Source organism: Pyrus communis, chromosome 4 (assembly GCF_963583255.1).
Source record: "Pyrus communis chromosome 4, drPyrComm1.1, whole genome shotgun sequence".
Lineage (NCBI taxonomy): Eukaryota > Viridiplantae > Streptophyta > Magnoliopsida > Rosales > Rosaceae > Pyrus > Pyrus communis.
In genome coordinates this window covers 1,422,659-1,446,815 of record NC_084806.1, presented here as the reverse complement: position 1 = coordinate 1,446,815, position 24,157 = coordinate 1,422,659, and the positions used below count along the sequence as shown (strand labels likewise).

At 37.4% G+C, this 24,157-nt stretch overlaps 3 protein-coding genes and 1 pseudogene across 3 annotated transcripts; 3 read left to right on the top strand and 1 right to left on the bottom strand.

The window, feature by feature from the left end:
• Positions 1 to 2,401: 2,401 nt before the first annotated feature.
• LOC137732422 (MLP-like protein 328) lies at positions 2,402 to 3,626 on the bottom strand. Its single transcript, XM_068471731.1, has 2 exons — positions 3,340 to 3,626; positions 2,402 to 2,942 (listed from the first exon to the last, which is right to left on the bottom strand). Exons 1-2 carry the CDS (start codon positions 3,521 to 3,523, stop codon positions 2,674 to 2,676), a joined length of 453 nt encoding a protein of 150 aa, XP_068327832.1. The 5' UTR covers positions 3,524 to 3,626; the 3' UTR covers positions 2,402 to 2,673.
• A 3,351-nt stretch (positions 3,627 to 6,977) lies between these two features.
• LOC137731224 (MLP-like protein 329) lies at positions 6,978 to 8,747 on the top strand (annotated as a pseudogene).
• Positions 8,748 to 21,291: 12,544 nt separating this feature from the next.
• On the top strand, positions 21,292 to 22,261 carry LOC137732563 (MLP-like protein 329). Its single transcript, XM_068471879.1, has 2 exons — positions 21,292 to 21,499; positions 21,910 to 22,261. The coding sequence occupies exons 1-2, from the start codon at positions 21,292 to 21,294 to the stop codon at positions 22,179 to 22,181; spliced, it is 480 nt and encodes a 159-aa protein (XP_068327980.1). The 3' UTR covers positions 22,182 to 22,261.
• A 752-nt stretch (positions 22,262 to 23,013) lies between these two features.
• On the top strand, positions 23,014 to 23,361 carry LOC137731214 (rapid alkalinization factor-like). Its single transcript, XM_068470316.1, has one exon. The coding sequence runs from the start codon at positions 23,014 to 23,016 to the stop codon at positions 23,359 to 23,361; it is 348 nt and encodes a 115-aa protein (XP_068326417.1).
• Positions 23,362 to 24,157: the final 796 nt, after the last annotated feature.

Genomic DNA, 24,157 nt, shown 5'->3' with positions numbered 1-24,157 from the left:
GCCTGCTTTTCCTTTTCACATTGCTTCTCATTGATGACCCCCAACCACTCCAACACGTTGAAGCTGCTCTCTTCCTTCCTTTCCTTTCCTTGTAAGAAAACAACTACTCCTCTGACACCTCCCTGCGCTTTTTACTCTCAGCGATTTTCCCCAAGTGAGTTTTTCATTTACTGCAAAACCACATTTTCTTTTGGGGTTTGGGGGTTTAAAGGGAGGGTTTTCCTCTGTTTATTCACAAATTTTATTGAAAAGTTGAGCTCTGTGTGCTTCCGGTCTAATGGGTTCTCTTTCCTTTAAAGGTCTTGTTTGGTAACTGGTTACTGAGAAAATGAGCGTTCTCTAACAGAGAACAATCTGTGGGGAGTACAAAGTGTTGGTGGAGGGAATGGAAGGTGTAGTGAAATGACTTTTTTACCCTTTAAAGGGTAGTCATGTGGATAGCACGTGACCTACGTAACGGAAGGATAGATGGAAAATTAAAAAAATTGACAGTAGGGTGTAAATTGATTAATTATGAGAATTGAGAGGGGGAAATTAATCAAAATTAAAGTTGAGGGAGGAAATTGGCCAATGCTTACAAGTTCGGGGGTAAATTATGAATACCTCTATTAATTTATGCGATAACTTTGAAAAAATGTTCTAAAAAATGCTAGGCGTTAGTCGGGCGGTGGACTAGCGCCTAACGCCTAGGCGGCTAGGCGGTGTCTAGACGGATTTAGATAAATTTCTTATATATTTTATTAATTAATTAAATTTACTATATCAAATGTAAATAATTATTGACTACTATGTTATTTCTTATAAAAGAACATACATATGTGAATGTTTTATGTACATATATGTGCTTACTTAGGAAAAAAAATAAAATATTATCTAAATAATTTATAATTTATATCAGATATATAGACACACACACAATATATATCCCAAACTTTTAAAAATATAAAAAGCCCACGTAGTGGGTGATTTTCATTATTAAAACCATCAAACCGTCCATCTCACCTTTGCTCCTTCACATCACCTGTCCACCTTGGATGGTTTTCATAATTAAAACCATCGAGTCCATGGTTTTCATAATTAAAACCATCACCTTTTGACCTTGGATTTGAGATCCCAATTCTGCACCACCACATGTTGAAATGTTTAAGTCTCTCTCTCTCTCTCTCTCTCTCTCTCTCTCTCTCTCATCTTCACAAACGAGTTGCAAAAATTCACCGGCACTCTCTCTCTCTCTCTTCCCTCATCTTCACATAGACGAGCTACAAAAAAATTTCGGGGCTTTGCTCCTACGTACGAGATCGGAAGTTGTAGATCCTTTGCGAAAATTGTAGCAAGTTTAGGATTTGCAGAGAGATTCAAACCGCCTAGACTGCCGCCTAGCCCGCCTTAGGCGCCTAGCGAGCGCCTAGGCGGCCGCCTATGTCCTCCCCACCTAACTGAACGTTTTGGTTTAAATCGGGTCCGAGCTCCACCGCCCAACGCCTAGACTGCCGTCTAGGTCGATTTTTAGAACACAGAAAAAGTAGTGCTTCAAAGAGTCGCATGAAAAATATTTGTTTATTAAAAAGATTCAGATAAAGAAAATATATAAGACAAACGTACGTAATCACTTTCGGTTCGATTAAGAACATGATTTGGATCAATAATATTAGGGTGTTTTTGCAATATTATACTTTTACATTTTCAAACTACCACATTTTTTTCCTTCTGGATGTATGAAAATTTAGGTATTGCGTTTGTTCTTTCGTTAAGAAGTCATCACCAACTCCCTTGCCCTATTATTTTTATCAAGTAAAAATAACTCCCCATGTTTAAAAGCCATATAATTAACCAGGATGAATGCTGGACAACCGTCGAAAGCAAAACTCAAAATTCATTGTATAATTAACAGTGAGACTAAAGCCTGACGAAGAACATGATTTTCAAAAGTTATATAAAAAAAAGATATGAGTAAATCTCCAATGGATTAGAAAGTGAGTCATTAAAATATAGCCAGTCCTAAGTAGATTAGTATAGAATATCTTTTGTATTAAAAAAAAATTATATATATGTATGTATATATATATATATATATATATATATATAATGTTGAGAATGAATCTCACATTGATGGGAATAGGGACCTTGTATGAACTTATAAGTAAGTTGGGCTACTCCTTTATATTGCCAATTGGTTTTATTATAGAACCTCAACTTTCTTCATGGTATCAGAGCAGGTTGTCCCACATGTAAAGCCAAATGGCCACGCGCACTCCATGTCACCCCTTTGTGTTGTTCACGTATTAGGCTTGAAAATTTGTCACACGTGACGGGGTGTTTTGAGAATGAATCTCATATTGATGAGATGATGGACCTTATATGGACTTATAAGTAAGTTGATAAAAAAAATATTGAACAAATATTGTAGAGTACACCACATTTTATTTTATAGATGATCGACAACCATAATCTATTACATCATAATGTCATATATGACATCCTTCGTACATCTTTTACAATACGCACAAACCTAATTAAGAAAAGCATTTTATTTAACTAGGTACGCATTGATGAACATATGCATGCATGATTACATATAATTGAACCCTTTTTAACAAGACCAGCAAAAGCTCTTTCCAACCGTTGCATATGCTGCAGCCTGCAGATATGGTTTTTATTCGTTAATTAATTTATTTATGCTCCCAGAAAGTGAGCGTCAAGATCCTGGACGAGTTTAACCATCAAACCGACATATCTATCTGGAGCTTCAACATTCTCATTCAGTTTCTCGTATTCGATCCACAGGTTGGCAATGCAGGTGCTTTCATCTTTTTGAGTGAATTTATAGACACCCTTGAAGCTCTTATAATACTTGAACACTTCTCCTTCCAATCCTTTCAGAGTTGCGGCCTTGTTCTCATCGTCTAGCTCCACCTGTTCCTTGAATATCCCGACATGGTCCCCTATATATATATGCATGCATGCATTCATGGTTAATTTCAAAACAACAAAATATATAAACTTTCTCACCCTCTCTCATTAGGATCTTGTTTCCACCGTAGCAAAAAGAGAGCAATATGACTTATTTAGGAAACATGTATTTACGGTATAGGGCTCTCATTGTCTAGAGCAAAAATTGAAGCAAGCACTGAAATATATAAGAGGTCATATATGGTAAATACAAGATTTCTACGATTGTTCTATCTCGACCTTGTTTTTGCTACAAAAAATCAGAATCCCTGCTAGAAAGCTGTAAACATTGAAACTCATGCTATGAGTGTATGATGATCTGAGCACATCTGTTAAGGTATACATACATATAAAGTGAATAATTAAATAGGAAAATTGAAGTAGTGGTACCTAATTCATATTTCCAAATCTTAATAGAGCCGTGTGTTTCCCAGTCTCCTTCATGCACATCAACTCCTTTGATATGGGTATTAGAAATGTTTGGGATGAGGTGGGCGCTCTTGAACATGTTGTACAACTTGTCAGCTGGTGCCTTAATTTCTATTTCGGTCCCAATTTTACCATGCAGAACCATGTTTATGAGCAATTTTGATATGTGCTACTGAGCAATTTTGATGGGTGCTACTAAGAAATTATAAGAGAAGAATGTTAAGGGATATGTATAATTTGGGCTCCTACCCTCCTTAAATACAAGCGGCTAAAGTTAAATTGCGAGATAAAATTATGTGTCCGGAACACAATGCGGCACGTCATATATATGTAATATAAGTGGAGGGAAAGTTTTTTTTTTCCTTTTCTTTCAAGTGTTCTTATACTTGTGTATGATATATAGCGTATGTACCCGTGTTCTGGATATTAAAAAAATCTCTCGTAATATTTTAATAGTGGGTAATCTAATTTAAAAACCAAATCATGCAACACATGCAAAATAATATATCGAGGTTGAGAGACCGAAACAGTATCAAGGAAAAAAAATAGCATTAATTAATATCTCATTTAACAACCCTTTTGATGAAAATCGATTTGTAATTAGTTATTTTTTAGCAATACAAGCGAAAAAGAAGACAACAATATGATGATATCCAACAAGTTCCTTCGCCAAACAACAAAGACAACCATTTTTGTGAGCCTTAAAAAAAACCAATAAAAGAAGTTAATTTTATTTACATTCTAAAAATTTAATTGCACTTCAAACTTTCTATATTTGAAAAAATAATACGTGTGCGTAATTAGAATCCCAAAGAATATTCCTGTGTCCAGATGCTGCATGCAAAACAGAAAAACCTTTTCTGAAGAGAATTATTATTAGCATTCCAAAAATCTCGTTTTGCACTCCAAACTTTCTATATTAAGAAAGAAAATTACACTTATGAGGAGTGTAAAATAAGACTTTTGGAGTGTCAATAATACTTCTCTTTCTGAATTAGGCATCAATGATTCAGCTTTGATTGATTACAAAAGGAGTAATAGTAATTCCACATATTTATTTATGGGTCACAATTTAATTGAAGTTTTCTGAATTGTTGAATTATTGATGTCTCATTATCAAGTTCGCTGGCGATTAAATTTGGTAGGCCTAGTCATAAAACCTCCAATGTGAAAGATGAAGATCCACAGAGATCCGCAGACTTGTCATCTTCTTCAAGTGATCAGATCATATCCGTTATCCACAACTGCCTCCATAACTAAAACATGTTATTTGTGTAGGACTTTGTGAGTTGTAGCTCTATATAAACATTAATCAATAATTAAATAATAATTTAATCGTTAATAAATACATATAATTTATAAAATTTAGTTTAAAAACATAATTTATCTAGCATTACTCTTTTATAAAATGTCAAATTTTATTTAATGACTAAAATGAGAATTTGAAGTTAAATGTTAAATTTATTTTATTTTATTTTATTCAAATGATGAATCAAATTTCTTTTTTATTATATATTGTGGGACCTACTGTTACAAAAATTGTGTAAATTGGTTGGGTGGGGTTCGTGATTGGTGTACTGTGGGAGCCATTTATTAAATAATCAAATTAATGGATTTGACGTAATTGGGTTATGCTGTCAGAAAACACCTGTGATATTGGACGTCAATCCCACCTCTAATAAAATTCATCTGTTTAAAGTAGGAGTGGGCACAGGCTGGGCCGGGCTGGATCCAAAATTGAAGAAACCGGATCGGATCCGTTCGTAAATACAACAGGGCAGGGCAGGGCAGGGCGGGTTTTGGATTTTTCAAAATAAGATCTGGACCTAACCTGGCCCTTTTGAAACGGGCTAGTGCTTACGGGTCCCCACGGGTCCAAATCTTTCACTCACGCCTTAAGTCTGGTGGTCTTTCCTCTTTGTTCTCCTCATTCGAAGATTCACTTCTTCGAACAACATCGTTAACGGTGATTCCATCAAAACAACCACCGCAAGATCTACACTCTTAAGGCAAATTAGCGATTAAATTAGGGATTTCACATAACTCTTTCATACAAACCCACGAATCCAATTTGCCTTCTCATCATAAAAGAAAGGGAATACCTTAGGGTTTCTGAATCTAAGCAATTTCAATCAATTCCCTTGTGATTTCCACTTCCTACTCATCGACCAAAAGGTTTTGCAAATAGGGAAAAAAAAGAAGCATTGATCTATAATTTCAAGTCCCAGATAGAACATAAAATTTCAAGTTCACAAAACCTAAATAATTTCACCTTGTGATTGGGTTGCAGATGCTCTCCAATTCCATCTTGTCTTTGAACTCATCGACATCCGATAACTGGTTGTTGTCCAACCACTGGATGGCAGTCTCTCGATTGAGTCCGCAATCTTCTTGTCCTTAATGGAGTTTGGGGATTGTGGGTCTCTTGGGATGGAGAAAAAGAGGGTCTGAGTGGGAAAAAAAAAGTGAAATGAGTGAAAAAAAAAAAAAAAAAGAAAGTGAAATGAGTGAAAAAAAATGAAACAAAAATAAAGAAAGAAAGAGTGAAAAAAAAAAAGAGGGGTGAAATGAGTGAAAGCAATAAGTGAAATGTAGTACAAGTACTAGTGTACCTGCATAAAACCAACGCAGTACTTGGACTTTTGGACCAGAAAATTGAGTGGGCTTGGGAGAAACGGGTCCGGCGGGGGCCCTGTTTCTTGGGCCTTTTGGACCCGCCCTGCCCAGTTAGTTTCTTGAACCCGCCCCGGCCCGTCCTGTTTGTGTTTTACAATTTTAAAACCCGCCTCGTACCCACCCTGAACCGCATGTACCCAACCCGCCCCGCGGGTCTAGTACCCGTTTGCCCACCCCTAGTTGAAAGAAACTTGGGGTGCATTTGTTGCACCGGATTATTTCGGACTGGACTAGTTTTAGGGACTAAGTTGGACTGGCTTAGACTAGACTAAGCTGGACTAACTTAGTGAAGCGTTCGGTGCAGTATTGAACTAACAACCAGGATAATTAACAAACTCTAATATTATATTATTTAATCCATAATTATTAATATTTTATTTTCATCCTATTTTTTTATCCCTCTATTCCTCCCTTACCGTCCCATTCTGTCCCTCTTTTTCTCCTTCTTTTCTTCCTTTTCCATTCCAATCTTTTCCTCCCTAGATTAAACCTCTCGATTCCAACCTCTCTCTCCTCCCTCCTTCTCGATTTCAATCTGTATCTCTCTCCTCCCTTTCTCTCTCTCTCTCTCCCCTCCCTTTCTCTCTCTCTCTCTCTCTCTAGCTCTGCACTAGTTGAATAGAACCGTCACAACTCCATTTTTTTTTTATGAGTTGCAAGTTTCTCGCGAGTTTTTTGACTAAACCTCGTTGGATTAGATGAGGTTTGCACCACTAACAAACTCTTCCTTATCTTTGGTCCCATATCCGAGCTTTGCATGCTTGAATCTGTCATGGATTCAAAAAAACCCAAACCGGCTGAGACTTCCAGGCCATTTTTCGGCTACCTCCGATCACATTTTGGCCTCGATTCAGGTAGAATCGTAATCCTCTCACTCCCATATTCAATTTGGTATTTTATATGAAATTGGTTGTGATAGTCCAATGGTTTTCAAGGGTGAGTGGTTGAGGAGCAGGGTGAGGAGGAGAGAGGGGACAATCTTAGCTAGTGCCATGGTTTTCGAGGGGTCTCACTAAGACCAGCTAGTCCCTGATTTAGTCTAGGCGAGTTAGACTTAGTCTCATTAAACCTAGTCCCTGTCGGAAACAAACATGGGACTAGACTAACCCTTAGTACTGTCCAGTCCAATACACTTTAGTGAGGGTAAACAAATGCCCTCCTGATGTCTTGTTTTTCTTTTTCTTTTTTTTGGAAAAGGGATCCTTTCCAGATCCCTTTCATTTAATTATCATCATCAAATAATTTGGGTCTTTAAAATTTGATCAAATGGTTAAAAATATGGACCTACTCTAAAAGTTATAATAACTTTAGCCGTTGGATCAAATTTCAGGAGTCCGAATTGTTTGATGAGGAAGATTAGGTAAAACGGATCCGAAGATGACCCCTTTTCCTTTTTTTGAACGATGCTGTCTTGTTTTTCTATTTGATAGTTTTGATATCTCCTTTAAAAATGGGGAACTTTAACGAAAAGCTCATGGTACTGTTCATTTTAACGAAAAACTACATTTTTACATTAAAAAGTCAATCTTGATACTATTCACTCTATCATTTATTTTATCCTTATCGTTAAAACTCAAAATTTTCAAATTCTTTTCATTAGTTTTCTTTCAAAATAATCTTAGACGAACTTTAATATTAATTAATAATTAAAGAAAATGGCTTGCGAGTGGAGCTGGTGATTACAAGCTGGAGACTGGGGCCTGAAGTAGAGTTCAAAGCCAACGCTGATAAATTGTTTGTACAAAGTCATTAGCAACCAGCACCACGTGTACGTTCCCAAGCCTCTGATAATGTACACCATGTTGCAGTACATGAAGGGGACTGGGAAACTTCTGGCACTGTCAAGTCTGGAAATACACCATAGGTAATATTAATCACCCTCATCTATCCTCCTAACCCAAACTGAAATTTTCTTAATTAATTCCCACTGGCTTGCTACAAAATAAACATGCTAACTTGAAACCTAGCTAGGGTTTGCGTTACCTCATGCTTTTTTTTTTCTTCAAATAAAATAGAGAATTGGGCAATATCATTAGAATGATGTAGGTGCAAAGCGTTCACTCTCAAATCTGAAGACGAAGAGTCGTGTGCTCTCTAGGTTCCCTCATGAACACTCAGAATACAATTCTTTTCCCTCCCATTACCATCTCCTTCCCTTCCCTCCTCCCACACTTTTCTTTTTGTCTTTTTCTCTGTATAAAAAATTCAAAACAAGATATGCTTTATTATAAGAGAATAGGGAGACATGAACCTCACCTCTTATGTGGTTAACTATAAGGTTTAATTTTATAATTAAAATTGAAATATATTGAGCATGCAATGCACCTTGGGTTTACACTTCCTCACGATGAATAACATGATCGGATCATTGGTGGATGAATAGTTGTAATTTATGTGAATGATCTACATATATACGTACGTGTAGATGGAAGGGCCGAGACTTTGAAGGAAATAAGGGGAAATGGACGAAGCAAACAAGTGGGTGAGTCTTGCAGCTTTGGAGGGATCAGATGTGCTTGAGGTATAGAAAAGCATTAAGATCATTCTCCAAGTCAGTCCAAAAAGCGAATTGGTTTCACGAAAATTGCTATAGAATATGGAAACTGAACGAGACCGATTCGCCTCCCCATAAGTACCTCAGCTTTCTGGTCAATGTCATTCAAGATATTGATGCCCATCTTCTCAAGGAATAAGCGCCAAGCACAAGGTTTATACTGTGAACAGAAAGAAGTGCAGAAAACTTACACAGAGAGAAAGTTATTCTTTTGTATTGAATGAATTGTTAATTTGCTTTTCAGTTATATGTTGTATATATCTAGTTACATTGCTTATGTACTAAGCTATTACAAGACTCATAAGATCTTGACACTTGTCAAAATCTCTACTCACATATCCTAAACAAACTTAACTACCTCAAGCATATAATATCTAACATCCTCCCCCAATCTCAAGATGAGGCTTGCCAAGTCTGAGATTGTAATAGTGCGTTTGAAATAAGGGAATAGACAAACCCTTGGTTAGGACATCAGCAAACTGTTCATTCGAAGAAACAAAATGCACTTGCAGAAGCCTGTTTGCAACCCTTTCACGCACAAAGTGGACATCGATCTCAATATGTTTCGTCTGCTGATGCATAACTGGATTATAAGCAAGAGCTATTGCGGACATAGTATCACAAAACAATGTAGTCGGACAAGGAACATCAATCTTCATAAAATGAAGAAGTTGTTTGATCCAATCAATTTCAAAAGTAGTGCTAGAGAGTGCCCTATATTCAGCTTTGGTTGAGGACCGAGAGACTGTATTTTGTTTCTTCGAAGACCAAGAAATAGGATTAGGCCCTAAATACACCACTGAACCAGTTATGGATCTCCTGTCATTGGGATCGCTAGCCCAATCAGCATCACTAAATGCATGTAAATCCAATTCCCCATGTGTGAACTGAATGCCAAGCTCCGCAGTACTTTTCAAATATCTGAGAATGCGTTTCACAGCAGCATAATGAGAATCCATAGAACAGTGCATGAACTGACACACTTGATGAACTGAGAAAGCTATATCAGGTCTAGTGAAAGTAAGGTACTAAAGAGCACCTACAATACTTCTATATAAAGAAGGATTATTGAAAGGGTGACCATCATCCTTGAGTAACCTATTATATGGTAAACAAGGTGTGGAACAAGGTTTGGAATGAACCATATCTGCCTTGACCAGCAAGTCTAAAACATATTTGGATTAAGAAAGAAACAAGCCACTGGAAGTCTGAGTAAACTGAATTCCAAGAAAATAATGAAGCGGACCCAAATCTTTAATATCAAACTCATTAGTCAAAGCTGTAATTACTGCAGTAATAGCCTTTGAATCACTGCCAGTAATTATAATGTCATCAACATACAGGAGAAGAATAATCACAGACTGTTCATCATGCTTAACAAACAATGAAGGGTCTGAATATGTGGAAAGGAACCCCAGAGAAGGAAGAAACGAGGTAAATCTCTCATTCCAAGCCCTTGGAGCTTGTTTTAAGCCATATAAGGACTTATGTAATCGGCAAACATGTGTGGGGTGATTAGGATCACTAAAGCCTGGTGGTTGCGACATATAAACTTCCTCTTGAAGAACGCCATGAAGAAATGCATTCTTCACATCAAGTTGTTGCAGAGACCAACCAAAATGAGTTGCCAAAGCTAGAATCAGCCTCACTGTGGTAGGTTTGACAACAGAGCTAAAGGTTTCCCCATAATCAATGCCTTCTTCTTGATTGAACCCTTTGGCAATAAGCCGTGCCTTATACCGAGAAATAGAGCCATCAGAATGTTTCTTGATTTTAAACACCCATTTGCAGCCTACCAAGTTCTTATTTTGAGGCAAGGGAACCAAAGACCAAGTATTTTGAGTTTTAAGAGCTTGCAACTCTTCTTCCATAGCAAACAACCACAAATGAGACTTGAGAGCTGACTTATATGTTGCAGGTTCAATCTGAGACATAGCCAATGAGCAATCATCTTGTACAACTGAAAGATAGGCTTTCTTCTTTGAAATACCATTTTTAGCTCGTGTTTGCATTGAGTGAGTATTCATAGGAGGAATGGGAAGGATAACCTGCAAATGATCAGGTTGAAACTCATGCTGAACCGCAATACCATACTCACGATTATTTTCAGAAGCAGATTCACTACTGGAGAATCCAGATGGAATCTCAGGAGCCACAGGGAATTGTGGATCTGTGGATGCAGTAATAGATTGTAAGGAAGCATCGTGGGAACCACTGTGATGATCTGAGCTAGGCATAATAGTGGTGTTAGGGAATGGAAGTTAACTACATGATTCTCCTGATTAATGGATATAGATGGAGATGAGGAAACACAGACCGGTTTAGAAGTAGGAGTGGTGGGAACATGACTGTTTAAAGAGAAGCTGGAATATGGAAACTCAGACTCATCAAATATCACATGTCCGGAAATGTAAAATTTGGCATGGAGAAAGTCATAACAAATGAACCCCTTGTATTTGGAAGCATAGCCTAAGAAAATACATTTGGTAGTTTTGGGTTGTAACTTGGTACTGTTGTATGGTTTTAACAATGGAAAGACTGAACACCCAAAAATCCTGAGATGATTAATATCGGGAACAACATTAAACAATAGCTCAAATGGGGACTGATTGTGAAGTGTAGGTGATGGCATTCTATTGATAAGGTACACAGCAGTTTGGCATGCAAATGACCAAAAAAATGGAGGTAAGGTAGCTGTTTGTAACAAGGTAATAGCTGTTTGAATGATATGCCTATGTTTTCTCTCGGCTAAACCATTTTGCTCAGGGGTATAAGGGCAGGACAATTGATGTTTCACTCCTTTAGTCAACAAAAATTGTTGAAAAGATTTACTAAGTATTCACCCCCACCATCACTCTGTAAGGTTTTAATTGAAGTGGCAAAATGATTTGAAACATAGTTATAAAAACCAACAAAGGTGGAGAAAACATCACTTTTATTGAGAATGGGAAACAGCCAACAGTGTCTTGTGCACTCATCAATGAATGTCACATAATACCTAAAACCATCTACAGACTTACAAGGAGATGGACCCCATACATCACTATGAACTACTTGAAAGGGGTGAATTGACTTAGCAACAGAATTAACAAAGGGCAGTTTGCAAAACTTGCCTTCCAGACATGTATGACAGAGCACAGACAATGAATCAGGTAATATAGACAGATTACATTTCTTTAACATGACAGAGACCACTGAATTGGAGGGATGACCTAATCTATTATGCCAGAGACTAGAAGATACTTGATCTCCAAGATATGCAACATGAGACTTTGTAGTGACAGCATTACTCCTAACCGGAAGAGGAATGGGATACAATCCATTATTGCAACGTCCTTGAAAGAGAATCCTCCATGTGGCCTTGTCCTGGATCCAAAAGCAAAACGCATCATATATCAGCCAACAATTATTGTCCAGACATAATCTATGTACAGATAATAGATTCTGAGACAATCTAGGACCATATAGAATCGAATTAAGCTGCAAAGGTTTTAATGGAGTGTGTAGTGTGGAAGAACCAATATGAGATATTGATAAACCTGCACCACTTGCAGTCTGAATTGTTTCATTAATGGGATATGGAGAAGCCAGGGACAGATTACTAATATCAGTAGTCATGTGTGAAGATGCTCCTGAATCAGTGAGCCAGAACTGTTGAGGAGAAGCACTTGGGTCACTTGACTGAGTATTGGTAACATGCATAGTTGTAGGAGTTGAAGATGACACATTGGAATTCCTAAAATGACAATATTTAGCACTGTGATTCTTTTTCCCACAGATTTGACACCCCTCAGAAATTGCAGTTTCAGAGTTCCGGAATCAGCAATTGGGAGCCAGATGTCCAAACTTCCCACATATCTGACAAGATATACCAGAAAAACTCTGTTGCCTTGGTGGAGATGTACCAAGAATACCCAGAGCGTGATTCACAGTATAGTTCCCATAGTTAGGCTTAGAGTTCCCAAACCGATTCTGAGAACCATATTGAAATTTCCCTTTGTTTTTGTTTTTGTTGTAGTTTGATCGAAACCTAGAGGAGCCTCCGTATGAATGACCATTAAGGGAGGTTTCAGCCTTGGAAGAGTCACCACAAGATTTTGAGTCAGTGCTATTATTTCTGGCAACCATCGCAGACAAGAAAGGGGTAACAGGAATATTTTCAACCATTGCTTCCTCAGCAAGTAACTGAGATCTAAGATCTTTCATGGAAATAACATTCTCTCAACCCCTAATAATGGATCGCAGGGTATTATACTCAAAGGAGAGACCATTCAATGTTAAGATGACAATATCATCATCATCGAAGTGAACCCCAACAGCAGCAAGATGATCACGAGCTTCTTTAATCCTTTGCAAATACATTGATATCGAATCAGTGCCCTTCTTAATGTTTTGCAATTCTGACTTCATCTGAAAAATCGTGGCCCAAGTAACAATCGAAAACTGTTCCTTGAGACGAATCCATAAGTCAGAAGCACTAGCACTGCCAATTGCACACGAAATAGCAGAAGGAGATAAAGTCGCTGTAATCAATTGCATCAGCGCCCGATCATGCATTTTCCAAATCTTGAACTCATCAGTGTCAGCAGAAATAGAGGAATCCGCAGAACTAGTCACAACAGAACGAGCGGGACAAGGATGCGACCCATCCACAAAACCTATGAGACCATGACCTTCAAGTAGCAATTCGATCTGAAAATTCCAAGTGAGATAATTGGAATCATCAAGTTTAACAGTGACAGAAGAGGAAATTGTTGATATAAGAGACATTATAGGAGACTGAAGAATCGTCAGCTGATCAGAAGTCACCATTGTAGCAAAAACAGGAGAAAACCCAGATGAAAATTTCTCTAAGAACTTGTGACAAACAGTTGGTGTGCAGAAAAGAGAATGCACCCAGTCGAGGAAGCAGAGAACGATCAAGATCCCAAGAAGAAGAGAAATGACCGTCAATAGAGATAGATGAGCGGAAACAGAAAAACCAAGATCAAAAACCTTCAAGCACGAAGCTTTTCAGGCGAAAGATACCATGTGAACAGAAAGAAGTGCAGAAAACTTACACAGAAAGAAAGTTATTCTTTTGTATTGAATGAATTGTTAATTTGCTTTTCAGTTATATGTTGTATATATCTAGTTACATTGCTTAGGTACTAAGCTATTACAAGACTCACAAGATCTTGACACTTGTCATAATCTCTACTCACATATCCTAAACAAACTTAACTACCTCAAGCATATAATATCTAACATATACATGTATGGAACTTTGAGTAGTATTAATATCTTCAAGAATAAAGGCTGGAAGAAGAGCAAGCTATAGCCTTCTTGTTTAGTTCTGACTCGGATTGCCTTTAATTTTATGAGCAACTATAATTGAGTGTAATAGCATTTTATGTTATGGTGTGAATAAGTTTAACCTATTGGCAGGGCCGGCCCTGAGGGGGAGCCAGGCGTGCAAACGCACAGGGGCCCGATTTTTAGGGGCTCCTGAATTTTAATAACCTTTGTAATGTACTACATATAAAAAAATGTGTGAAGATAAATAACCTTGTTGCCTAAAGGGAGTCGTCAAGCGCTGGTACTTACATTTGTGTTTGCACGGGTTCGACTCGCAGTAGCAGATCCATTTGGGGCCTTTTTTGAACTACATTAATTTTTTCTTTTCCTTTTTTGAACTACATTAATTTTTTTTCTTTTCTCTTTAATATTTGTAGTTTAATTTCTATCATTATAAAAGAGTACATTAATTTTTTCTTTTCCTTTTTTGAACTACATTAATTTTTTTTTCTTTTCTCTTTAATATTTGTAGTTTAATTTCTATCATTATAAAAGAGAACTTTTGATGATAAATCTATGATTAGGAATATCATAATTAATTAAAATCCTTAAAAGTTTGAAGATATAATCTTTAAACCCCCTTTTCATATATGACATCATTTAATCGAATACATGTCGTTCATTTATTCTTTTGGTCAGCTTTTAAGGATCATCTAATTTTCATCATATTTGAAGACTATTTAGTCATCCATATAAAATACAACTTTGCTCACAACACTAAAGTGGAGGTGAGCAGTTGATGCTCATCCCCTATTGATTACCGTTAATTAATTTAGTTTAATTGATTTAAGACACGAATCTTGAATTCTAACTAATCTAACGACAATCCACCGAGTGGGGGTTAGAATCATCCTCACTTTGGGGAGTGAGAAAAAATGCAATAAAAAAACTAACAGTTCATTATAAGATGCTACAAATATCATAACCAGTGATTTGTTTAACTAGTTCATAATAAAGAGCATGACTTATTCTGATTATGATATATGTACAGTGATATGATATGTACATAGCCACCACACCATGCTTTTTGTATTTAAAAAGTAAGTTCGAACCCAAAAACATAAAAAATGTAGATACATAGCCACCAAACCATGTTTCTTTTTTATTTATTTTCTTTTGCATTTATATCAATTTATACACAAGAGAATAAAGGAAAATATAGCAACCAAAATTTAGACCTTGTAAGGGCCTCCGTTTGAGTCTCGCACAGGGTCTCCAAAATCTCAGGACCGGCCCTGCCTATTGGCACGCTTATCGTTAACGGCGGGATCAAAATTTTAATGTGGGTGGACTGTAATTTTCATGCTTACACACATATGGAATCAAAAAGTTTTTTTGAGTTCTACAATACAATGCATAATTCAATACATGAAGGTCAAGAATTAGATCAAAAGAGGGAATTAATAAAAACAAAACCTTCAAAGTGAAAACAACTTAAAAATATTAATTTGTTCTCCTTTTCATTTTGTTTGTTTTTCCTTTTGTACAATATTTTTCTTTTCACACTTTACTTATTATTGCTCTCTGTCATACTATCACTAACACAAAAAAAAAAAAAAAAAAAAAAATGAAATGGTTACTAATTAAATGAACCGTTAAACTTTCTGGTTTAATAAAGAGTTTATTTTCTTGTGAAACCATAGGCGATGAAGTCGGGTATTCAAGGAGTATTAAACGATGAGAACAAGTCCATAATTATGAGGGCACGTTTACACACTTGGAATTGGAATGAACAATAATGAGATTATGAACGAATCAAAGTGAGCGGGAAATGGAAAGATAATGGATTTGTCAAGGAAAGTCATTGATGATTAAATTTCTGCTTCATCAATCTTCAGCACTTAGGAGAAGGGATCGAGAGCCAACCCAAGAGACAAAATCATCAGATTGTGAGCAAATTTTGCAATTTCACGGGAAACTATATTTGCTGTCTGACGTCGCCAACCCTTTTGATGAAAATTTCTAAGTCATTATTTTGGCGGAAAGACACTAAGCTAGTGTAAAAGGGAAAAAAACTATCCAAGAAGTGTTGATTATTGGCTCAAACAAGTAGTCTAAAACCAACAAATGATGTTGGCTACTTTTGTGGTCAAAATTGATGGTTGGCATGCTACATGTGGGAAATAAAATGGATGCTCTTATGCCTAATTTGTGGTCAAAGAATGGATGCACTTATGCCTAATTCTTGTCCACTTGATGAGAGGCCTTTGGCCTATAAAAGGAGGTGTAGGCATAACTCAAACACATCAAGAAAACAAGGAAGAAAGAAAAATAGCAAGTAGCCATTTGGCATAGAGAAGAATTTTCTCAAATTGTCTTGCTTTGTATTTTTGGTTTTCTCTTCCTATTGTAAGTGTGAGAGTTTGGGTTATTCGGGTCTTTGGGAAATTGAGTGATAAACACTATTGTATGTTCTCATTGATTATAGTGGAATACTCCGTCGTCTCCAAACTGGATGTAGGCATTGCCGAACCAGTATAAATCTTGGTGTTCTTGTTGGTATTGTTCCATTTATCTTTTGTCAGTTATTGTGATTTATTTTTCACTCACACTTGGTTGACGCTTCCGCACAACAAGTGGTATCAGAGCCTAGTGTTTCGACTAGGCGTTCTCGTGGGAGTGAAAAATTTGCTGGCGCTACAGTCCCGTGAATAGTGCTGAGTAGATGGCTGGAGATAAAGATGAATCTGTGAAGGGGAAGGAGTCGGCATCGTCTTCGTCGGCATCTACATCCAATAGACATCAAATTGCTACTACAAGGTTAGAGGTTGATAAATTCAATGGCTCTAATAATTTTGGTATGTGGCAATGTGAAGTTATGGATGTGTTGTATCAACAAGAGTTGGATATGGTTCTGGAAGATAAACCAGAAGATATTGATGACAAGCAGTGGACACGAATTAATCTTCATGCTTGTGCTGCTATTCGATCGTTCCTTGATAAGGAGTTGAAATACCCGTATATGAAGGAAACTTCTGCTAAGGAGTTATGGACAAAATTGGAAGAGAAGTATATGACCAAGAGCGCAGAAAATCGGCTCTTCTTGAAGAAGCGACTCTTCCGTTTTCAGTATAGTCCAGGTATTTCTATGCATGAACACCTCAATGATTATAATAAAATACTTGCTGATTTAGCAAACCTTGATGTGAAAATTCCTGACAAGGATAAGGCACTATGTTTGTTAAATTCATTGCCTGATGATTATGATCATTTGACAACTACTTTGTTGTATGGGAAATCCGAGGTGAAACTTAATGAGGTGTCTGCGGCATTGGTGAATCATGAGTGTCGAAAGAAGGAACTAAAGACTCACAATTCACAAACCGAGGCACTTGTTGCAAGGGGTCGAACAGAGGAAAGAAAATCTGGGAAGCGGGGAAAAACTCGTTCAAAGTCACAAGGGAAGTTTCCTGCTAAAGATGAATGTGCCTTTTGTCACCAAAAGGGTCATTGGAAGAAAGACTGCCCCAAATTGAAGAACAAAGAGAAGGAGAAAGCGGGTTCTGAAGCAAATATTGCAAAATCTGGAGATAATGATTTCGACTTTGTTTTGGCTAGTTCATCTGCTGATGGTCACTCCAAGGAGTGGATTTTGGATTCAGGTTGCACCTATCATATGTGTCCCATTCGAGAATGGTTTTCTAGCTTCGAGGAGCTGGATGGTGGAGTTGTTTTGATGGGTAATGATAATGCCTGCAAAACACAAGGGATAGGCAAAATCTGTTTGAAGATGCATGATGGAACAGTCAGAGAATTAAGTGATGTTCGGTATGTACCGGATATGAAGAAAAATCTTATCTCACTGGGTGCATTGGAATCCAAGGGTCTCAAGATCACCATGAAGGGTGGAGTTCTTAAAGCTGTTTACGGGGCACTGGTGGTGATGAAAGGTACAAGACGAAATAACTTGTATTTCTTGCAGGGGAGTACAGTTATTGGTGAAGCAGCTGTCACCGAAGCTGCTGACGCAGATAGCACAGACACCACGAGATTATGGCATATGCGTCTTGGGCATGCTGGTGAAAAAGCGTTGCAAGGATTGGTGAAGCAAGGCTTATTGAAAGGTGCAAAGGCATGCAAATTGGAATTCTGTGAGCATTGTGTGTTGGGTAAGCAAACTAGAGTAAAATTTGGCACTGCTATTCACCACACTAAAGGCATTCTTGATTATGTTCACACTGATGTTTGGGGACCTTCCAAGAATGCATCTTGGGGAGGTAGCCATTATTTTGTCTCTTTTGTTGATGACTTCTCTAGAAGAATATGGGTGTACACCATGAAGCGTAAAGATGAAGTCTTGAAGATATTCCTGAAGTGGAAAAAGATGATTGAAACGCAAAGCGGTCGAAAGATCAAGACTCTCAGATCAGACAATGGGGGTGAATATAAGTCTGATCCTTTCTTGAAAATTTGTCAAGATGAGGGTATTGTGAGGCACTTCACGGTTAGGGAGACACCGCAACAGAATGGGGTGGCGGAGCGCATGAACCATACTTTGCTTGAGAAAGTTCGGTGTATGTTGTCTAATGCTGGATTAGGCAAGGCGTTTTGGGCTGAGGCAATTACTTATGCAAGCCATCTCATTAATCGATTGCCAGCTGTTGCGAATGAGGGCAAAACGCCCATGGAGGTATGGTCTGGTAAACCTTGTACTGATTACAAGTTCTTACACATATTTGGTTGTCCTGCTTACTATCATGTCAGAGAAAGCAAGTTGGATCCAAGAGCAAAGAAAGCTCTATTTATGGGCTTTAGCACTGGCGTGAAGGGATACCGACTCTGGTGTCCAGATGAGAAGAAATTTGTTGTAAGCAGAGATGTGACCTTTGATGAGGCTGCTATGGTTAATCAGAACAAGCATGAAGGTGAAACTGAAACGACCGAGACCATGAGTAGCTCAAAGCAGGTGGAGTTACTGAAGACTCCAGTTGTTCCAGTAAGGTTTGATGTTACAAACACTAGTCCTACAGTTAATCATGATGATGAGGACGAGGATGATGAAGAGGAGGCACCTACCCAAGAGCCTCCACAGCAACAAGACTATATTGCAACCAGAAGATCGAGAAGGGAAATTCGAAAGCCTGCTCGATTTACTGATATTGTGGCATATGCACTTCCCGTTATTAAAGATGATATTCCATCCACCTACAAAGAAGCTGTCATGAGTTCAGAGTACGAGTTGTGGAAGAAATCTATGGATGAGGAGATGAAATCTCTTCATAAAAATAAGACTTGGAAGCTGGTTCAGTTACCAAAGGGGAAGAAAGAAATTGGTTGTAAATGGGTGTATGCCAAAAAGATGGAATCTTTGGGAAAAGACAATGTAAGATTCAAAGCTAGATTGGTAGCTAAAGGCTATGCTCAGAAAGAAGGCATTGACTACAATGAGGTATTTTCTCCTGTAGTAAAACATTCTTCTATTCGTATTCTGTTGGCTTTGGTTGTGCAGTTTGATCTTGAGTTGGCCCAACTTGATGTCAAGACTGCATTCTTACTTGGTGATTTGGAGGAAGAGATTTATATGTCTCAGCCAGAAGGTTTTAAGGTTGCTGGAAAGGAAAATTGGGTTTGCAAATTGGAAAAATCATTGTATGGCTTGAAGCAGTCTCCAAGACAATGGTACAAGCGATTTGATCGATTTACGATCGGGCTTAAGTTGCTCAAGTTTAAGCACTGCTTAGACTTGATTGGCATTTGTAAAATTTGTTGATTGCCCCATGGGGGAGTAGGAGACGACTATTGGAAGTTCTACTTAGAGGGTTTGCGCCAAGGTGAAGATTGTTGATTATTGGCTCAAACAAGTAGTCTAAAACCAACAAATGATGTTGGCTACTTTTGTGGTCAAAATTGATGGTTGGCATGCTACATGTGGGAAATAAAATGGATGCTCTTATGCCTAATTTGTGGTCAAAGAATGGATGCACTTATGCCTAATTCTTGTCCACTTGATGAGAGGCCTTTGGCCTATAAAAGGAGGTGTAGGCATAACTCAAACACATCAAGGAAACAAGGAAGAAAGAAAAATAGCAAGTAGCCATTTGGCATAGAGAAGAATTTTCTCAAATTGTCTTGCTTTGTATTTTTGGTTTTCTCTTCCTATTGTAAGTGTGAGAGTTTGGGTTATTCGGGTCTTTGGGAAATTGAGTGATAAACACTATTGTATGTTCTCATTGATTATAGTGGAATACTCCGTCGTCTCCAAACTGGATGTAGGCATTGCCGAACCAGTATAAATCTTGGTGTTCTTGTTGGTATTGTTCCATTTATCTTTTGTCAGTTATTGTGATTTATTTTTCACTCACACTTGGTTGACGCTTCCGCACAACAAGAAGTTCCTTCGCAATACAACAACCGAAAAAAAAAATGCCGTGAAATGATGCTGCATCCAGAAAAGAAAAACTTTTCTGAAATTAGGCATCAATGATTCGGCTGATTGATTCCAAATAAGTAACATGAACTCCACATTATTTGTTTTTGTGTCATAATTTTATTTTGGATGCCAATACAAAACACCCCCCCCCCCCCCCCGCTTTTTTTTTCTCTAGGCTACAGGTATGTCAAGATCATATAAACCATTGATTTCTATTAGCCCTAAAGAACCCTTAATTTTATCACTAGTTAAGATAATATAAACCTAAATTAGTTTTATCACTATACAATACACACACACACACACTTTTCTCGTGCCAAATCCAAGCAAACGCCTCAATATCGTACAATCATTCACTCCAATAATGCTATGGAGGTAAAGTTGATCAAGCATTGATCCTCTTATGTATAGGTTGATATCTCTCATCAAGTTTGCTGGTTTTTGTGGTATTATTTGTGACCACTTGGGTCTCATCAAGTCAAGTTTCCAAATTTCGTTTTTCTTAAGAATTGTCTTAATTGGTTGTTTTTTTCGAATAGTTTTCTACTTCTTGTTAGGGTTATGCTTCATGTCCTCTCTAACTTATTATTATATATATATATATATATATATATTTTTTTTTTTTTTTTTTTTTTTTTTTTTTTGCTTCTTTATTGTATTCACAATAATATGTTATTTCATGATAGCAATGCTGGAGTGAAAGAGATATTGTTCTTTTAATTTAAAAAAAAAAAGGTTTTGCTGGTACTAATTAAATTTTGGTGGGTGTAGTGGTGATAAAACACTACGTGGAAGATCCAGTCACATTGTTATCATTTGACTGTTTAAGTGATTGGATAATATCCACATACTGCCTCCATAACTATAACATGGCTTTATATAAGAAGTGGAAATCTATAGGTTCGTATTCGTCTCCTACAATTCCCCAGACCTACACTATCGTTAATCACGTATTATAAATAACAAATAAAAGAAAATGGCTGTGAGTGGAGCTGGTACTTGCAAGCTGGAGACTCTGGAGGCTGAGGTAGAGATCAAAGCCAAAGCTGATCAGCTGTACAAATTCATCAGCAACAAGCACCATGACGTCCCCAAAGCAGCCTCTGATAAAATATACGATGTTACAGTACATGAAGGTGACTGGGAAACTTCTGACTCTGTCAAGCTCTGGAAATACACCGTAGGTAATATTAATAACATTCCTCTCTCCTCCTAACTAATCAAACTAACAATTAATTTTGTAAACCTTAGAAAAAAGCAATGGGTGTAACAACATGACACTAAATGTTTAAATTACAAGAAATGATTCAACCAAAAAGAAATACAAAAAATGTAAAAGAATCTCTGGAGATCGTCCCTCTCCCGGGTGCCAAATTATGTTCTTTCGTAGCTGTATACAGCCTCCGTTGTGTAAAAGATAGTGAAATGAGCCCCTTTTGGGGCGAATGAAAGAGTAGCAGCTTACTCCGCAGACTTGTGGAGGTGGTAGTGAGATTGCATGAAGGAGCAAGCACCATAGGGATTACATTACCTCACATTGAATATATAAAGGATCGGATAGCTGTATAATTGTAATTTTCCATGTGACGTGTAGATGGAAATGTCGAGACTTACAAGGAAAAGGTGGAAATAGATGAAGCAAACAAGCGGGTGAGTCTTGAAGCTTTGGAAGGATCACATGTGCTGGACAATTACAAAAGCTACAAGGTCACTTACCAGGTCATCACTCCAAATAGTGAAGGAAGTTCTGTGAAAATTACTTTAGAATATGAAAAACTCAGCGAGAACGATCCGCCTCCACAGAAGTACCTCGGCTTTGTGGTCAATGTCATTAAAGATGTAGATGCACATCTTCTCAAGGAATAAGCGCCAAGCACAAGATTTATGCATACATACGATATGGAACGTTGAGTAATATTACTATCTTCAAGAATAAAGGCCTGAGAGTTGAGCAATCTAGTTAGCACTATTGCTTAGTTCGGTTTCCGATTTGTTTTGTCTGTAATTCTATGAGCAAGAATAAATTGAGTGTAATATCATTATAATGCTGATGTTGTAAACAAGTTCAATCTATTGGCATGCATGCTTATATTTTTCGAGAAGGACTTAGTTTTTTAATTAAAGTCTCAATGTCGTATTGATAAAAGAGCTTTTAGCAAAAGCACTTAAGAGCAGAAACAGCCCGTAAATCTCTACGAGCATAATTTCTAGTGGTGGTTGATTTTGTTTTCTTGGTAGGCATTGAATAAATCACGAATTATTCCGATTTCAGCTTTCTTTGTTGCAATTGGAATAAGATTGAATTAATGCATGTCAATTAAGTAATTACCTCCTTGAAGAAATCAACATCCAATTTTTATTTAACCAAATTTAAATATGTCACAGTCCTAATTTAATTAGGAATGTGATTGTGTACATCCTTCCGAAATTGTATAATATATTTTACTTAGTGTCCTATTTTAGATGGATTACTTGAAAGACAAGTATTTTCCCTAACTACTATGGATTACTTGAAAGACAAATATTTTCTCTTTTTACTACTATAAATAGCACAATCGGGTGAAACAATATACCCATCAAAATTTCACCAATTGTCACTTCTCTTTCTTGCCGCTCCCACTCTCTCTCCCTCTGTAATTAAACAGGCGTACAACAAAATACAAGTTGGCAGCTAAAAACACAGACCGTACCGAAACCTATGGCAAATTCCTCTGCGATTATCTTTTTGTTGATTTTCGTGGCCGCTCTGGTCATCTCCGTTTATGCAGGTGGCGATCATGGGGTGAGCTGGATTCCAGTGAGACCTCGCTGCGAGGGTTCTGTGGCAGAGTGCATGCATGATCGTGATGATGAGTTTGGCATGGACTCGGAGATTAGCAGGCGCATCTTGACCACCTCTCGAAACATAAGCTATGAAGCTATGCAGAGAAACACTGTGCCTTGCTCTCAGAGAGGTGCTTCCTCCAACAACTGCAAGCCGGGTGCTCAGAGTCAGAGCAACCCCTACAACCGTGGATGCAGTGCTAATGCTCGTTGCCGAAGTTGATCAACGCGGCGTAGCATGTTTTTCAATATTTAGCCATTTCATTTAATAGAACATGTTAATTGTAATGTAACTTTATATAATGCTTTATCATCTGTTTCAATCCCAACTGCAATACGAAAACAACAAAAATCCCAACTTCAACACCGTCACAAAAAATTTCTAATAAGTTTCCATTAGAAATTTTGAAATTTCTTGATCAACTTGGTTATATTCTTTAACTTTAGAATCAATCATAATATGAGAATCCTAGTGTAGCCAAGTTTGAAATTTTGAATCCCCCTTCTCTTAGTTTGGATTGGACTAGAATATCGCTAAAATATAAAAAAGCAAGCAATCCTAGTAACTTTGTGTGTTTTTTTTCTTGTTTTTCCATGCCTGGATTAACCGGCATGGGAAAACGAGAAGTCTGACCTCAGCTGACCATAGTCGAAGTAGGGAAAGGAGTTCCAGAATCATGGTCCTAGGACGCTTCTGTCTATATTTTTATAAAATATAAAGATGTAATGAAGTGTCAAAGTTTTCCCAGCAACCAACAGAAAACATATATATAATCGAACGACACTTCAAAAAAAATTACAAAAAAAAAAGAAAAAACTTTCTTTGTGAGGTGTAGATGGAAATTTCAAAACTTTCAAGGAAAAGGTGGACCGATTTTCATTAACAACAATGAACCTCACTAAAATCAGCTCTAAATTTCTACAATTCCAACTTTTTGCACTAGGTTGGGGTTTAACCCTAGCCTAATGGTGGCTTCACCCTCGCTTACGTTTTAGAAGTATTTCAATTTCAGACTTAT

Coding starts and splice junctions, on each gene's coding strand:
- LOC137732422 (XM_068471731.1), bottom strand. CDS start 3,523: ATGGTTCTGCATGGTAAAATTGGGACCGAAATAGAAATTAAGGCACCA. Junction 2,943..3,339: donor GATTTGGAAATATGAATTAG/GTACCACTACTT, acceptor ATATATATATAG/GGGACCATGTCGGGATATTC.
- LOC137732563 (XM_068471879.1), top strand. CDS start 21,292: ATGGCTGTGAGTGGAGCTGGTACTTGCAAGCTGGAGACTCTGGAGGCT. Junction 21,500..21,909: donor GCTCTGGAAATACACCGTAG/GTAATATTAATA, acceptor TGTGACGTGTAG/ATGGAAATGTCGAGACTTAC.
- LOC137731214 (XM_068470316.1), top strand. CDS start 23,014: ATGGCAAATTCCTCTGCGATTATCTTTTTGTTGATTTTCGTGGCCGCT.